At 39.0% G+C, this 15,263-nt stretch overlaps 1 protein-coding gene across 2 annotated transcripts in view; it reads right to left on the bottom strand.

The window, feature by feature from the left end:
• PIN1 (peptidylprolyl cis/trans isomerase, NIMA-interacting 1) overlaps window positions 1–14,254 on the bottom strand; it is a 48,255-nt gene extending 34,001 nt beyond the window's left edge. For both annotated transcript variants that reach the window (XR_014491188.1, XM_083352482.1), the window contains exons 1-2: window positions 14,176–14,254; window positions 453–653 (exon numbers count right to left, since the gene is read on the bottom strand). Coding sequence is in view for 1 of the 2 variants with exons in the window: in XM_083352482.1 (XP_083208608.1) it covers window positions 453–653; window positions 14,176–14,233 (259 nt within the window). In the remaining variant the exon portion in view is untranslated. The remainder of the gene's footprint in view (window positions 1–452; window positions 654–14,175) is intronic.
• Between the last annotated feature and the right edge of the window lie 1,009 nt (window positions 14,255–15,263).

The following is a 15,263-nucleotide window of genomic DNA, read 5'->3' as shown; positions in this document are numbered from 1 at the left end:
TATGTAGGACACAAAATATTGTGATAGTCGTGATTCTGGGCAAAGAGTGATGAAGTAATAGAGCTATAAAGGCCAGATGAGTAAATCGGTAGCTTTGGCAAGAAGCCAAGCAAACGAAGCCTTTCACAAATCTTCCCCATTTCAAAATGTATTTCATTATTATAAGGCCTAGACATAACAACATAACGATCCTGGAATCAGCCCTCATACCAGAATCAGTATGGTCTCTTGGGCATATGCAATTTGTAGAATTTTGGGAGCCTCCCACAGAAAGAGATAAAACTGAAAACAAAAAGGGTGAGGAAAGAGCTTCTGCCACTTGCTGTCACCCTATAGTGCAGTAGGCTCCACAAAAATATCAAAGGACAGAATTGCATGAAATGCTAGGTGGCCTGATGCAGAAAGGGGGATTACAGCACGTTATGTTCTCACTTTCCTTTCCTTTTACTTGCCATTAATTAGTTCCAGGGCCTCCTCCTTGCTTCGGGTGATTTTATCTTCCCTCCATGATGAAGGTCTCCTAGATTGAGTGTGTTTCACCAAGAGGTGTGAGCATCGCACTTTTGTTGGCTCCCCTTGACCATTCTTGCTATTGCCAGTGGGGCGCTCCCATTGGCTGGCATTTGTGATGTGGTTGAAATAATAAACACGCCCTGCAAAATAAAATGGAATGATGTTAGTTCTAAGACAAATCAGATCATTAAGAGCTTCGTTCTTTCTTAAAATAAATTTCATATGGTCCTCCCTTCCCATCATGATACTTCAGTTTCAACTTCTCTTTCCAGGATTTAATTCACTCTCACTCTTTTCCACGTTAAGGTAAAGGTAAAGGTTCCCCCGCACATGCGTGCTAGTCGTTTCCGACTCTAGGGGCCGGTGCTCATCTCCGTTTCATAGCCGAAGAGCCAGCGCTTGTCCGAGGACGTCTCCGTGGTCATGTGGCCGGCATGACTAGACGCCAAAGGCGCACGGAACGCTGTTACCTTCCCACCGGAGTGGTCCCTATTTTTCTACTTGCATTTTTACGTGCTTTCGAACTGCTAGGTGGGCAGAAGCTGGGACGAGTAACAGGCGCTCACTCTGTTACGCGGCACTCGGGATTCGACCCGGCAAACTGCCGACCTTCTGATCGACAAGCTTAGCGTCCTAACCCACTGAGCCACCGCGTCCCTTTTCCACGTTAGCAGGTTGATATATTACTTCTCCAATGTATGCCACCAAGTGATTCAAGAAAAATACCCCCCAACTAGTTAGCACCAGGTACAACCCCACTGTTATGTTATTTTGTGATTTCACTGAATGTGCAAACTGTATGAAAGAATAACATATTCCAGGTAAGTTTTAATAAATTGTTTTTGTAATATCAAAAAGAAACTTTTTGGGAAAAGTAAAAAAAAATAACAGTGAAAGCAGAAATGTTCAATATAAAAAAAAGCATTAGATACCATACTGATTTTCCAAGAGAATGCATGGGAAATGGATGTAAGGAAAGAGCATATACAAGCTGCTTGGAACAGAATGCCAAGAGTTACATTACAGAATGTCACAAATGTATATGTAGTTACATTAATAGTATGGAAATAAATGGCTCGTAAATTGTGGCAAAAATGGATATAAGGGAATTATTGCTGCAAGAAATCTAGACAAGAGAGACACTTATATAGAACATAATTTAAAAGAGCAGGGAATATAGCTAAGAAAGAGGAAAAGAAAATGCAGAATGACTTTGATAGGAAAAATGGGTTTTAGAAGAGGGCTATACAAGGAGCTTCCAGCAGAGTTAATGTAATTAAAATTGACAAAATGAATTGGAACTAAACTGGCACAAGGCAATGCTGGAATGAGTTTTTCAGAGATTTGTAGAGGAATGACAGGAATAAGCTGAATAATACAATTGGAACAAGTATTATAAATCCAAGAAAAGTCTAAGAAGAAAATTAACAGAATTAGGGAACTTACAGACAGATAGTAATACACGAAAGCAAATGCTATTAATATAAATTTCCAAGAAAAATGATAATGAAAAGTCATACACGCTATGAGAATGTTAAAAACAATAAAGACTGCAGATATTGACAGCAAAATTTTTAAAATAAGAATGTGGATTACTTATAGAATGGCTGTGGAAAAACAGCAAGAAAAAAAAAGAAAGGTGAATGCAAAACATTATGGAGATTAGTTCATTAAATACACTTAGGAAGATGCTCGGCCAAATTCTGATAGGAAGGTTATGAAAGATGATACTGAGCAAAATTTATGAAGTAAATAATTTTATATTAGGCAGAGGACATGGAGACCATATGTCTCCATTTCACCGCGTCATGAGAAATGGATGTGAGAAATAAAGTTTCTTATGTTTTTTGATTAAGAGAAAGTGCTTGAAACAAAGCTTAATTGATGAATTGTTTTGTGCGAGTATGCAATTAAACATTGATGGCTGAAGACAGTAAAAGATGGATAAAAAACATACATGATAATAAATGGAATGTTTAACAAACAGTTCAATGCTAAAAATGTATACGACATGTTCCTTTGACTGCTTTAATGTGTTTAGAATAAATCTTGGAGACACCAAAAAGTTTTGCTTTTGCTGCCCTCTTGTGGTGCCTGGAGGTGGTGGGGGCCTGGGTGTAATACAACAGGCTTAAGCAGAACCCTGATAATTTGAATGGCTTTAGATACATGGAGTCTTAGGATACATAACTTAACATCTTTAGTTCTGGATGGGGTTGCATTTCCTGAGACAGATCCTCTGCACAATTTGGGAGTCCTCCTAAACTCACGAGTCCTGCTCAAAGAGCAGATGCACATTGTGGCTAGAAGAACTTTTATACAACTTTGAATTGTGCACCAGTTGTACAGAATAGAATAGAATAGAATAGAATAGAATAGAATAGAATAGAATAGAATAGAATAGAATAGAATAGAATAGAATAGAATAGAATAGAATAGAATAGAATAGAATAGAATAGAATAGAATAGAATCTGGAAGGGCCCTTGGAGGTCTTCTAGTCCAGCCCCCTGCTCAAGCAGGAGAACCTATACCATCTCAGACAAGTCTAGCCTCTTCTTAAAAATCTCCAGTGATGGAACACCGATTTCTGAGCTTAGTCACTTGTGTCCTGGTCATCTTACGCTTAGACTACTACAGTGCAATCTACATGGGGCTATCCTTGAACAGCATTTGGAAGCTACAGATGCATGAACACTAGGGTGGCCCATGCTACACTACGGTTGCACAAATTGCACTGGTTGTTGGTTTGCTTCTGGGTCCAATTCAAGGTTTGGTTTTTGTTTTTTTTAAATCCCATTTATATCCCGCCCTTCTCCGAAGACTCAGGGCGGCTTACAATCTAAAGCACAAATCAATGTGCTTAGCAATAGCCTTCATTCTATGTATATGCCTGCTTATTAGGGCGTTGGGGGGAGGGGCAAGCGGCATTATTACAAAGTCAGCTTATTGCCCCCAACAATCTGGGTTCTCATTTTACCTACCTCGGAAAGATGGAAGGCTGAGTCAACCTTGAGCCTGGTGGGACTCGAACCTGCACTAACTGCAGGCAGCTGGTGTTACTTAAGGAGGCATTAGCCCACTGCTCCACCAAGGCTCTTTACCTTTAAAGCACTTTATGGCACAAGTCCATGTTATCTGAGTGACCATCTCAGCTCAATGGGATTGGCCTGCCCCACTTGCTCTGGCAGAAGGGACATACTCTGGATCCTGTAGGCCAAGGAATTGCAGCTGGGGGAAGTCCAGGAAATGAGCCTTTTCTGCTGTGATTCCCGCCTCTCAAGTTGAACTCTATCCCCATGGCCTTTCAAAAGAGCCTGAAAACCTAGATTTGCCAACTGACTTGCAGCCCAATGAGGGCATCCCATTTTGGAGGCGGATAGTAGACTAGTACAAGATTTCACCTCAACCCCATATATGCACTGGTTCTTTTTATCCATTTTAACATTAATTTTAATGTTTTAGCTTTTAACGTCTGCTGTTTTAATGTTTTAATTCTCTTATTGTTTTTTTGTGACATTATAAGCTGCCCAGAGGTGCTTGGTAGAGAGATGGACAGGACACAAATTTACCGTAATAAATAAATTCTTGTGGTGGTATTACTATAGATATGTTGATCAGGAACACGGATACACATGTATCTTGTATGCAAATGATGCTAAACCTCTGGCTAAGAACCCAAATGATTTACAATAAACATTAGGCTGTATGACATAATGAGAAGCACAAATATGAAACATAATGTAACAAAGGCCAAGGCTGTTGTGTTTGATAGGAAAACGAAGCTAACAATGGCAAGTTATACATGAAGGGAAAAAGCAGATTAAAAAATGAATTTATATAGCTTGTTTGAATGTTTACTAAAAGATGGGAAAATGAAGCCAATTTAAGTTATGAACAGGCTGGTAAAAAGTACCGAGTAGTATGTTTCTCTATTGTAAGAGAATGCTGAAAAAAAGCATAAATGGATGTACTTAAGAATGTGTTTCTGGACACTTTTTACAAGGAAATGAAAATTCAGTATGAAAACATAAAATGCAGATGGAATGGCCTACTGAAGAAGCATGAGCAGTAAAGGAAGAAGACATGGGAACATTAATTATAGACTGAGTGCAAAAAGATGAGCAAAAAGGAACACTGAGGTAACTTGGTCATATTAAAAGAATGAGGAAAAAATATACTGGAAGAGTGAATTAGTCAAGAGAAAGGAGAAGTGCAAAACAATTGCAATTGGATGGAGTAGATCAGGGGTGTCAAACTCAATTTCATTGAGGGCCGCATCAGCATGGCGGTTGCCCTCAGGGGGCCGGGTGGGCGTGGCCTACTGGGTGGGCGTGGCTAGAGTGCGTATGGCCTACTGGGTGGGCATGGCCAGCTCTACATCGTTCGCATCAAGGGTGCCTGGGCAGGAGTGGGACAGATCTGAGGGTCTCTGGCAGGAGGAGGGTCTCTGGGCCAGGGCCAAGGCAGTGGGGGCCATTCCCTCACTGTTTCCAGGATGGCTTCGCGGGCCGCATGAAACCACTTTGCGGGCCGGATCCGGCCCCCGGGCCTTGTGTTTGACATGTCTGGAGTAGATTAAATCCTGAAAAAGATAAGAGGTGAGAACTTTGAAGAAAAAACGCAATGTATAGCGCATGTAGGTGGCAAAGTAGAAGGCAAGGATGCTTTGTGAGGATAGAATGGTATAAAAATGTATAGTAAATGGCATCGGTGTAAGCTAGTTTTAGGTATGGTTTCTTTTCTTTTTTTTTGTACTGCATTTATCTTTATTTTCTTATTTATTCAATTTCTACAGCTCAATATCTCCGGCATACTTTTACTCCTTTTCTCATTCAGTGAAATAGTGCTTATCACAAAAAAGAATAGTATTATGGGTATGTTTCATTGGAAAGTCATTACCAGACCAAGACATGATTTGTAAGCAACAACAATCAAATTTCTATCATTGAGATATGGTAAGCTCAGCTGCTGAAGAAGAAATGGCGATATGAATAAATTCTCAACACACTGTGCACAGCACACACATAATATGCAATTTTACATGATACATTTTGGCGCCAAAGGATTCCGCAAGATTACAGGCAATGTTAAACTTTGCAATTACACCTCCTGAGTCACTAAAGGGATAAGAAAACAGTTTATAAGATATTCTCTAAAAAAAATGACACACTTTTAAAAAATGGTACCAAAAACTAATATTCTTTTTCTCATATTTCTCATACTTTAATCGTTGTAATTTACAGCATTTACAGAAAATGCTAAAATTGTTTTTCAATTTTATTAAATGATCTGAAAAACAACCTGGTTTAGAATGAAAATATAAAAATAAGCATATAATATTTAAATATTTTCATTTCAATCACTGTCTGTCAAAAATAGATAAACTTGGGTGATTTTTTTTAAATAGAGAAAGAAAAATCCACAGAGAAATAACTGACTTTCATCAATTACGATTTTATACTATTTTCTCACTTTTCAACTACTTTGCTCCTAAAATGCAGAAGAAAAGCTAATAATGGATTAGATAACTCTCCCATACCAACATCTGGGCAAAGGACAAACCATATTGTATTAAAACGAAAAAGACTGCAAAGCAGTGAGAATGCAGATGTTCAGATTACTTGAATAATATCATCACAGCTCATCATCTTCCAGAATATACTGTTAGGAAATAACTATTTTATGTTTGAATTATATTCATTCCAAGATCAAAGTAGTTAACAGGAAAAGAGGCTGGAGAGCATGACACTGCAAAAACTGTTAATTGCTTTTTTAAAAACACTGTAGTGAACTCCAGATAATCTTCAATTTACAACCACAAATGGGACCAGAATTTTGGTCCTTAAGCAAAGTGACCATTAAGTGAGTCATCACATGACCACATCCAATTTTACAACCAATTTTACCATAGTCATTAAACAAATGGTAAACATGGTTGTTAAGTGAATCGTGTGATTGTTAAGTGAATCTGGCTTCCCCAATTGACTTTGCTTGCCAGAAGCTGGCTGGGAAGGTCAGAAATCACAATCAAGCAACCGCAAGAAGATACTGCTACTGTCATAAATGGGAACCGGTTGCCAAACACCCAAATTGTGATTAAATGAGGGGTTTGTGTGTGTGTGTGAATTGTAACTTCAAGGACAGATCATAAGTCACTTTTTCCAAGGCCGATGTAACTTTGAACCGTTGGTAAATGAACAGTCATACGTTGAGGACTGTCTGTACAGAACTTTACACACCAAAACTTCTTTCTTAGCCCAACTGAGGCTCAGAAAAGCCACAGCATCAATTGTCTAAATGTAAAATTTTCCATTTGGTGCCCTAACATTTGAACCTGGTCGCAAAAATCCATTTCAAAACTTTTAAGTAATTTAAAATACCATACAAATAGCATGCCCTTCTCTTCTAACTCGACTTTGAAAACATCAGTATAGATGCTTCCTATAAACACCCCCAATGAAATTGATTTAAGTGGCAGTTAATGTTTTTCCTAATCTAAAAGCCCACCACTCTGTTTTTGAGGATCTCATCAACTCATACAACTATGACTTTCTCAGACTTCCCTGTTGATACAATCCATTCATGTACTTGTTCGCTGTCTTTCTACAACTAAACTTCTTGATGTAGATACCGTTTCGCCAAAAGTAAGGCCTGCCCTGAAAATAAGCCCTAGCTTGATTTTGGGGGGTGGGCCTAATATAAGCCCTACTCCCCAAAATAAGCCCTAGTTTTGGGGCGAGGCACACATCTAAAAATCAAGCTAGGGTGGGTGTCGGGGTGTGGAGCTGCCCCACACGCCCCGCACCCACTCTCCTTGCAGCCAGGCCTCTCCTCGCTAGCCCACTTCTTCTGTGGTGTCTTCTGCAGCCAGGCCTGCATTTCTCAGTCACAGGCCTTTCCGGAAGGCCACTGCAGCCAAGAACCGAGCTATGGATTGAATCCATAGCTCGGTACTCAGCTGTATAGGCCTTCCAGAAACGCTTGACTGCAAAATGCAGGCTGGAATGCAGCTGCAGAATGAAGCTGCTCCTTCAGTCAGAAGAAGTGGGCCGGCTGGGTGGGGCTATCGGTGCCTGAGTGGAGTATAAAAAACACCCCCTGAAAATAAGACCTGGTGCCTCTTTTGGAGGCAAAATAAATAAATAAATAAGACCCAGTCTTATTTTCGGGGAAACACTGTATTTCTATTATCTCTCATTTTTGCATTCAGTCCACACTCACACCCGACTCTTAATCGTTTTACCTTTTAATTTCCACTGTTTCATAAACTGATGCACATTTTGATGCCAGCCACCTTTAAAATTTTGTGAACTAGCAAATGTTGTGAATGTATATGCAAAGCTGTATTAAATCTTAACTGGAAAAAGTAACTCATTAAAAAAATATATAGCACAAATGTCCTTATGCGCAAAGCAGGTTATGGTAATCACAGTCACTTGCTAGCAGCAAATAAAAGATATGGCAAACAGATGTACACAGAATTCGACTCTTAACTCTAACCCAAGCAAAAATATTGAAATAAGCAATGGAAGTAAAAAAAGTTATGTGCTTTACAGCCTGAATCTAGTCCAACAGCAGGAACTGACTGCAAATAAGTAACAGCAAGGATTCACCTCAACACATACCATGAAAAATACAGTAACAACCAAGTGCAGTATTTTGATTCCTTACTCAAAGCTTCTTTCTAATACAAATGGACAGCACAAACTTAACTCTCCTTAAAAAGATCAACAAAGCAAAATTATTGGTGGATATGTGAAAAATTTTAAAGCAGGGCAATATTATCTACAATACATTTGCCAAATGTATTTTTTTGCACTGTCAATCTGCCTGAAAAAGAAGAGTTTACAGAAAGACATTATAATTTATAAATTTGAAATTCCTTCAGTTAATTTTGAAAAAGCAGTAACTGCACGTACAGGCAAGAGCAATCTTTTATAATGTGCAAAAAAAATAATTAACTCTGAACATGTCTTAGCTCCTTATGTCCTTTGTTCAACTATCTATGGGCAGTGGTGGCAAAGAGCCTGTATCTGCTATTTTAATGATCACTACCCTCTCCAAGTCTCCATATAAAATCATGGAATGATGGAGCACACATGTAAAGTGGAATGAAGAACCTCATTTTGCTCCAATAATTTTGCATCTTATTATCTCCCTAAAAGAATCTTATAGATTGTAAGTTATGTCCCAGGATCACTCTATTTTTAACCAAGTTCTAAGACTCTTGACTTTATCATGATGTCACAAGATAAATATACAAATACACCTCAGACTTATGGGGAAGAGAGTTGACACAATTCTGGACCATTTTTATTTCTTTAGGTATCACTATTTTCCAACTGCCAATCAAAAAAAAATACAAATACAAATAAAATGAACTTAAATACGGAATCCATCCTGAATACTTTATAAGGGAGTACATTCTTAGTTTCTTCTCCTTTAAACCTTGAGAACATCGGCAACAACTTCTCAATGATTTTGACTTGTTCTAATGAACAATTTTATCCTGCCTATGCAACATCATGTTTTTGAAGGCAGCACAGCACACCCATTTTTCAGAAGCTGCAATGAGCTCCAACAAGGTACTGAGGAATTATCAGCTTTGTTTTCTTCCTACATTTACAATTATAAAAAGAATCTAATCCATGAATAAATTAATACATTTTGGGCAAGTTCTTATGCTACCATATTTAGGGACATTTATAAGGGAACCTCATTGTGGAAGCTGAAGGAAGTCCAAAGACAAGAAAGCAAAATATGCAAATGTGCCTGCACAGTTCTGGTAAAGATATGGAACTCAAGAAAAGAAAAGCTAAACCATTAGTGCTACAAACCTAAGAACAAGGCTCAGCGTGCACCATTTAGCTTTTAAAATTATTTTCCCCCTCCAAAGGAAAAACAGAAGCTAGCAAAGGTGTGGGGACTATGCTGTTTTCAACAAGGTAATTTATGCATGATTGTCATCGGTCACAAAAAGTTAGTGCACCCAGTAAATCGAAGGAAATGGTCAGCAATCTGCTATTTTTCAGCTGAGATCTAGAAAAATTTATAAGAACAGTGACAAAAAATCATCAGTAACATCAAACTGAATAATCAAAAACACAGCCCAGTATGTGACTGGTGTTTGATTACACTATGGCTTACTTTATCTAATGCAAAGACTGACTACTGCAAACTGTAGGAGAGAAGAACTTGTGGGGGGGGGGGGTCTTAATGACATGGAGATATTGTAACAATCTGAAATCTAAATTACATAATTGAAGCTTAAATCTTTCCTATCCTGAGAGTTAATGAAAAGCTAAACAAACTCAATGTGTGAGTAAAATAGCCTCAGGGAGGTGCCCTGGTGGTAGTGATTAGAATGCAGTACTGGGGTTCGATCCTGAGAGGGCTCAAGGTTGACTCGGACTTCCATCCTTCCAAGGTCTTTAAAATGAGGACCCAGATTGTTGGGGGGCAATTAAGCTGACATTGTAAACAGCTCCGAGAATGCTGTAAAGCACTGTAGGGCAAATGCAAGTCCAAGTGCTATTGCTATCAAGATGTCAAGATGTTGGGGAAAAAATAAGTTAAACTGTATTTCAGTTGTTATGGAATCAGATTAAAAAAAAGTCTCATTTCTGATTTCTTAGAAAAATACAATAGCATAATTGCATATATGACGATAAAATAAAATAAAATAAGAAGTTTGGTTCACCCAAAAGCAGGAGTACATGATTTCTATTGGTTTGCAGGCTGCAGGCAGTTTTATGATCTAAACTAGATGGGACACAATTTGTTTTTTGGACGTGTGAAGGGCTTTAAGGTCACCACTTTAACCCCCTTCCAAAACCGGAAAAGGGAGGCTTTTTTTAAAAAAAATCTATGAACTCTGCAGGTCATGGAAGCGATATCGATATATTTTGCAATCCTGATTTACATAGTATGTATGTTTTCATACAGTAGTGCCAGAAATATTCTGACCCAAACAGGAAAACTTGGTAAATATATGAATATATGAGAAACCTTGCAAAATAGGAAGTGTTATGATTATATTCAGATATCAAATGTATACATAAACAGGAAAGGACACAGAATGCAATTCAGTTCTATATGTATGCTTCAAAGATATACAGAGCCCAAACCTAAAAGCAAATTTCTTTTAAGATAAAAATACCAGCCTCTGTACCATGTTCCTAGACCTGTACAATATTCTCACAACCCATTAGAAGTTGGAGAGAAATGAACCAGAGTTAAGGGAAATCCTATGAACCTGGGTACTATCTTCCTCCTACATTATAGAGATAAATAGTCCCAAATAAATCATGACATTTCTAAAATACTGCATGCTGACTATACAATAGCTACTTACAATTCTAGCCAAAGTGGTGTCAGGGATCTGGTGCTCATTGTAAACTATATTGCTATCAAATTTAAAAAATTCTATGCCACTCAAGAGTCACTGTATCAGTGAGATGGGCAGCATGAGAAATTTAATAATAAAGTCAAATCTGTAGAAGCCCAATGTGATCATATTTAACTTCAAAAATGGCCATCTCAAAATAGGTACATTAGTTTAAACATGTCAAAGAAGCTTCCAGTTCTCTGAAAGAAAAAGGGTTACTAACAATATAATGAATGCAAACTCGGCTACAAGAGATGCAAATAGATTTGAGAAGATGTCACTGTGGTTAATGAACAGTCATGAGACAAAAAAAAACTTCCTTTAAAAAGTGGAAGTCTAAAATTAAGAAGAGCAAAAAGAACTCAATGCCAACAAAAGCAAATTTGACTTTTTAATAAAGTAAATGAAAAAGCAAAGCAATTTAGAAAGCCTAAGTAGGACCTTCAGCAAAATGCTGCAGAATGTGAGAGTTCACATTCAGAATTTTACTCATCCAATATAACAACTCTCTCTGTTTCCTGTTTCTCTTTCCAACTGATAGACATTCTACAAGGCTGATTTGCATATTCAGTCATTATTCATTGGGGCAGGGAAGAGGGGTGGACAACCCCTTCAGTTCTTTTTTAAATATTTTGTACTACACAAATCTTCAATACATCCTACCTTTTTCTTTTTCGTCCTCCATCTCTTAGCACAATTTTCTTCTTTGGACAATATGAACCTGTCTAATGCTCTGAGAATATATCTTCTGCTGAGAGCAAGTAGCTTGGCTAAATGCCTCTGTACTTCCTGATTTGATCTGTAGTCCTTCCTCTTTCCTGTGACTACACACATGTAACCCTTTCTAATGCTGTGTGGGGAGAGGTTTTACCATTTGCTTTATCAATGTTTTTCTACTTCTGCAATATTAAAATAATTTTCAGCAAATTGTTATAAAACATGCATTTTTCCAAGTAATGTTTGGCTTATTAACAATCAGCAAGTAAACTTCAGTATCTCTAAATCCATCAGAAGTGGAGAGAGGAAAATCAGAATAGCTACACAATTAGATTACAAGACTGAAAAGAATACTAAGCAAAACTACAGAGTAGCTGAATGCATTTGCCATGATTGCAGAAAATGCAGAGTCAACAAAGCCTTATTTTCTAAAAGGAGAATTATATCAAACAGATGCAACAGAATTACATTTAGGTTTAACAGACATACTAAAATTTTTAAAAACTATGTGTTTGGATGGCATATTGTAGCTAAAGCACGATCAAACTATAGTACTTTTGGGAAAATCCAGCTTCCAATGTATACCAGTTATAAAATCTCAAATGGATAATTATTTCTCACCTTGAATGAAAATCAGGGGAGAAATGTCATAATGCAATGTAGTTGTTATAATCAGTCATTATTCAGAAGGTAATATCCTTTTTTATATATAAAAATATATAATAGACCCAGAAACTGTTTAAGATAAATTGGTTGAAATCAAAATCAAGGGCTGAATTAAATATCTGAAAACAGCACTTTGCTGAACAAGAATTAGTGTAACTTCTATAAAGGAATATATTACCTTAAAACCTTTTCAAATTTAATTAGTGTTAGAAAATATGTATAGAGTGGCCAGTTACTTATACTTTCATACAAATGCATGAAAAACGTCCTCACCAAAGGACTTCTATAAAGTATGTGAGAAGAGAATAAATCCTATTAATCAGAAATAGTTTAAGTAGGAAGTTGAGGCTAGCAATAAATGGCTAGTATGCATCACTAATCAGTCTCCCAAAGGACAGATACGTTTTAAACGGGCTAGAGGACAAGGTAACAAATAAAATAATTTGTGGAAGACAAATTATTTAATCTGGTGAAATCTTTCCATTATATACCTTCGAACTGATGAGCAGGCATGAAAATGGCAAAAAGGATCTCATGGTGGAGAGCTCAAAAGAAGTTAAATCATCGTGCAACAGCAGTAGGAACATTGATGATAGGAGTAACTAATTTTTTTTGCAAAATGATGGAATATGGAGAAAATTAACAGGGGCATTTTCCGTTTTTTAGAAAACTAGAATTTGAGTTCACACAATGATAGGGAATTGCCACAAGCAAAGGCTTTTACAAAACGCATTACATAGGGAATTCACTGCTATAAAATCAAGTTGTTTGAAGAAGGGATTAAGCAAATTCACGAGTGAAGATATTGTGTTCTTTTCTTAAAATAAATGAGTGTCCATGCTCAGGAATTAATGCTGGATACTGTTTGCATATTTGGGACGGGAGTAGTGGAAAAGAGGTACAACAAATAGCTTCAAGTTCTGCTGATTTGTTTCCTAAATGCTTCAGAATGGCCACCATTGCTAACATTCTGGTTACTGCAGCGGAGGAACCCTTCCTCTGATTCATCAAGAGTTCCTTCCATGATTTTCACCACAGCTCCTCCCCTCTCCCGCCCCAGAAACACACACATCACTCTATTTGAATTCACAGCATCGGGGGTCAAAAATGTAACTGGGAAGGTGCCAAATTACCTTCACTTTACACAATCCTGAAAACACAAGATTCCTAATGAAATGGCCTATGGGGGGGGGGGAAAGCCCCTTAAAGGCAGGTAGGGGGTGGGTGGGTGGGTGGGGGTGCTTATTTCATTGAAACGAATAAGAAAAACGATGGTAAAATTAATTGGAAGTTTATTTTTTATTGTTTTAAAACACCGTCAAAGAAAGGAATAGCTATGGGGAGAGGGGGAGGGGGGAAAAAGGGGGGAGGGAGCAAAAAAGGAGGGCGAAAGAATACTGAGATAAATGGGAACGGATTTAAAAAGAATGGAAAGGGGGGGGAGGAAGGGAAGCGATATACATAATGCCAGTTTTCAAGAGCCTGCAGTGGTTTGTTTTTTTTCCCCCCGAAGGAGCCGTAGCAGCAGGCGTCTAAGCATGCCAGCCCGCCCAAACACGTCCGCCTTACGGAATTCCCCCTCCGAAAGCATTCCCTCCAAATTCAAACGCCTCCGTTCGAGACCAGAGATTTATTTATTTTTTTTCTCCCCGTCTTCAACCGTCTTTTTCACGGGAACTCTTCTTTTCCAAAGGAAAAAGGCCGCCACTCCCTCGGGCGAAAAAGAAAAAAAAAAAGGCCTCACTGACCCCGCCTCCGCCTCTTCCCCCCCCCGCAACAAGCTCCGCGTGTCAGGCCCTCTCTCGTCGCTTCAGACGGGGACGTGCACATATAACAACCTCCCGGGACACCCCTCCGGACCCAACCTCAACCCTTCCCTCCGCGGCGGTACCGGAGCTGCGGCTCATGCGCTTCTCCCAGCCCGCGGGGAGCTTCTCCTCCTCCGCCATCTTCCCTCGTCTCACGGCAGCAAGCGCAGAGCCGGCCACGCCCACTTCTCCTGGCAACGCCGCCACCGCCGCCGCACGCGCTCAAGAGCACCCGCGGCCTTTCTCGCGACAACCAGCGCTTCTTCCCGCCATTGGCCGCTCTGGCGGGAAAGCCTCGTTCCTATTGGCGGGTTTTGTGAAAAAAAAAGGAAAAAAAAAAGAAGAGGATGGAATCCCTCTCGGAGAAGGCCTATCTAACCTGTCCACGATCTGAATCTCATTGAAACTATTGGTAGAGGAGAAATGGAGGAGGTGGTGGTGGTGGTGTTGGCGGCGGCGGCAGGTCGGAAAGGAGGAGGATGAGCCTCGGGCGAGGGCGAATCAGCTTTAAAAGGCTGGAATCTTTTGAAACGTAAAAGATGGAAATCTTTTTAATATCCGCCAGTTGGATGGATAACATTCTCTAAAATGGTGACTCCCGCCCCATTTTGAAATGCGTCCTTAAAATTCTCCTGCCTTTGGCTGGAAACGGTGAGAGGAGAATTGCCTAGAATGAAATGGAGTCAAAATCACCTAGAGATGCAGGCAGATAAGGTGCTCGCTTCTCCGATTCCAAGATTAGTTACGGCCTCTTTTGAAATTCAATCTGCCAGCCGTATCTTGTGCTAAGCTAACTGCTGAAAGAGGATAGTATTAGTCATAGGGGAGCCTCCCGACTAATTCCAGTCTTGGCATATGGGTCCTCCGTACAGGTTTTTATTATTACATTGATAGGCTATCTTTTATTGTGGCTCAGACTGTGGTACAATTGGCAGTGTAAATTTCTTGGGTAATTTTTTAATGCCGGGGTCAGACCATTTGCAGTTTGGTCTCTAGCAAAGATCATTTTCAGCCCTCCTACCCTGAAACCACAGATAGTCCTTGACTATCATACAAATCATTTAGTGACCAACATCCAATTCATTTAGTGACCAACATCGCTGAAAAAAATGATGTGACCATTTTTCACACAACCATTACAGCATCCTCATTGTCATGTGATCAAAACTCA

Source organism: Vipera ursinii, assembly GCF_947247035.1.
Source record: "Vipera ursinii genome assembly, chromosome: 2".
NCBI classification, from domain to species: Eukaryota; Metazoa; Chordata; class Lepidosauria; order Squamata; family Viperidae; genus Vipera; species Vipera ursinii.
This window is presented reverse-complemented; position numbering and strand designations above follow the sequence as displayed.